A 2,787-nucleotide genomic window follows, 5' to 3' on the forward strand; every position below is an offset into this window, starting at 1 on the left:
CTAACCTCACCCTCACTATTTCTAACCTCACTCTCACTATCCCTAACCTCACCCTCACTATTTCCAACCTCACCCTCACCATCCCAACCCTCGTTATCCCAACCTTCGCTATCCCAACCCTCGCTATCCCAACCCTCACTATCCCAAACCTCTCCCTTACTCCTCCATTTTCTTTCCACACTCCCTCCTCTATCATCTCCCCCTGGCCTTTACCTCCCGTGTACCCGACTCCTCCACTCCCCCAAACACGGGGATAGGGAGGGGAATCCGTGAGGCCAAGTCAGTCAATGACTTGATGGGCTGAATGGCCTCCAATACTGTTCGTGTGGAAGAGAGAACAAAGGGGCAAGAAAGAAGGAGATAATGAGAGAGCAAGAGACAGAGACAGAGGAGAGAGAGGAAGTGACAGAGGGAGAGACAAAGGGAGAGACAGAGGGGGAGACAGAGGGAGAGACAGAGGGGGAGAGAGAGGGAGAGACAAAGGGAGAGACAGAGGGGGAGACAGAGGGAGAGACAGAGGGAGAGACAAAGGGAGAGACAGAGGGGGAGAGACAAAGGGAGAGACAGAGGGAGAGACAAAGGGAGAGAGAGGGAGAGACTGAGAGGGAGAGACAAGGGGAGAGACAGAGGGGGAGAGACCAAGGGGGAGAGAGAGGGAGAGACAGAGGGAGAGAGAGGGAGGAAGAGACACTGACAGTGAGAAAAAGAAGAACGAGGAATAGAGACAGACAGGTGAGAGAAACAGTACAGGAAGGATTCAAACTCAGACACTTAAACAAAACTCAGTCACCAGAAAGGACAGGGTGAGACAATCATTACAGATTTTATTGTCAACTCAGAAACAGCCCAGTCCCAAACTACATAGCAAGAGCCCGCAAAGAGCAATGAAGTCATGAACAAATCATTCACCAGTTGGTCACATTAGCCAAGTGATTAATATTATTGAGAAACAAGGCAGATCCCCCTCTTCCACACTTTCCCCTGCCAACACAGCCCACCAACACCCCCATAATACCTCAGCACTGACCCACCGACGATGCCCACTCCCTCATCACTGACTCACCGACAGTGCAGCGCTCCCTCAGCACTGACCCTCTGACAGTGCCCGCTCCCTCAGCACTGACCCTCCGACAGTGCGGCGTTCCCTCAGCACAGTGGAGTGAGGCTGGAACCTTTAATGTTGTGAGACTTGTTCCTGGAATCTGTGCCTGGTTCTGTGTACTGGCTCCTGCCCTCTCAGACACTGGTGGGCCTGGTCCTGGGCTGTATCTTACTGAATCGCATATTTCGACAAAGAGGATGGATCACCTCCTGATCCCGTTGCTCTGCTCTCTGTCTGAGGAGTCAGTGTCGGAATTCTCACTTCCCGTTACGTTATCCCAGTTCTCCTTTCTCTGGTGTCTCTCCTGTTTGTTCAGCCGAATAGCACGCTTCCTGCTCACAAACATTGGAAAGGAGACACAAAATAAACTCGATGCTGGATTTGATGAGGAACGTTTTTATTATCGTGTTTTAATCATTGCTCATCACCAATGGTCCATTGTGAGGCTGGAGAAATAGTGAGACTCAGAGAGAGAGACTGGCAGTGAGACAGATAGTGAGAGCCACAGAGAGACAGAGAAAGAGAAGCCAACAGATATGGACACCATAGAAATAGGAACAGAAGGAGGTCTCTCAGCATTGACCCTGACAAGCCCCTTAAGAATCCAATATGTTTCAATGAGATCACCTCTCACTCTTCTAAATCCCAGTGTGCCTGTGTGATCCCACTGGGTCCCACTGTCTGAGCCTTTGCTCATCAGACAGTCCCCACATACCAAAGGGACCTTCTTCGTGAACCTCATCTGAACTCCAATGAAATGATATCTTTCCTAAAGTGAGGGGACCAAACCTGTTCACAGTGCTCCAGATGTGGTCTCCTTGTACAGTGCATTGAGACTTCCCAACTCTTATACTTCAATCCCCTTGAAATAAGGGCCAACATTCCCTGACCCTTCCTGATTCCCTGCTGCCCCTGTGTGCTAGCTTTCTGTATTTCATGCACAAGTTCCCCCCAAGTCCTTTTGTGCTGCAGCTTCCTGCAGTTTCTCTCCATTTAAATCAGACTGTTATTTTGTTCTCCCTTCCGAACAACTTTTATTATACTCCATTTGCCAACATTTCCCCCACCTCTTTATCGAGTAAACCCACTCTTGTATTTGATTAGGCCTCTTGCTGATAATGTTATGTCTCACCAAGACATGAAGGCACAGATTGTGATAAAACTCCACAATGTGTTGAGAATTACTTTGAGCTGAGAACGATTAAAATTCTTCGATGAACATGATTTACTTGGAGAGTTTGGAATCTGGGGTATCTATTGGTCATTTCATTAATGGCCTCTACAGTGGTGGCTAAGCTTTTGGAGGGGATTCTGAGAGATAGGAATTACACACATTTGGAGAGACAAGGACAGATCAGGGACAGTCAGCATAGCTTTGTGCGTGGGAAATCGTGTCTCACAAACTCAATTGTGAGTTTTTTGAGGACATGACCTCAAAGATAGATGAGGACAGAGCAGTAAGATGTTGTTTATATGGACTTCAGTAAAGCCTTTGACAAGGTTCTGCATAGTAGATTAATTAGTAAAGTCAGATCACATGGGATTCAGGGAGAGTTACCAATTGGATACAAAATTGGTTTGATGGTTGGAGACAGAGGTGGGGTTTGATGGTGGGAGACAGAGGGGCAGTTTGATGGTGGGAGACAGAGGGGGGGTTTGATGGTGGGAGACAGAGGGGGGGTTTG

At 48.3% G+C, this 2,787-nt stretch overlaps 1 protein-coding gene across 1 annotated transcript in view; it reads right to left on the bottom strand.

Annotated features, from left to right (window-relative positions):
* Positions 1-810: 810 nt before the first annotated feature.
* LOC109925873 (caspase recruitment domain-containing protein 9-like) overlaps positions 811-2,787 on the bottom strand; it is a 26,367-nt gene continuing 24,390 nt past the window's right edge. The window contains exon 11 of the mRNA XM_048613416.1: positions 811-1,434. Coding sequence (XP_048469373.1) covers positions 1,305-1,434 — 130 coding nt within the window. The 3' untranslated portion in view covers positions 811-1,304. The remainder of the gene's footprint in view (positions 1,435-2,787) is intronic.

The sequence above is a fragment of the Rhincodon typus genome, chromosome 28, assembly GCF_021869965.1.
Source record: "Rhincodon typus isolate 14 chromosome 28, sRhiTyp1.1, whole genome shotgun sequence".
Taxonomy (NCBI): Eukaryota; Metazoa; Chordata; class Chondrichthyes; order Orectolobiformes; family Rhincodontidae; genus Rhincodon; species Rhincodon typus.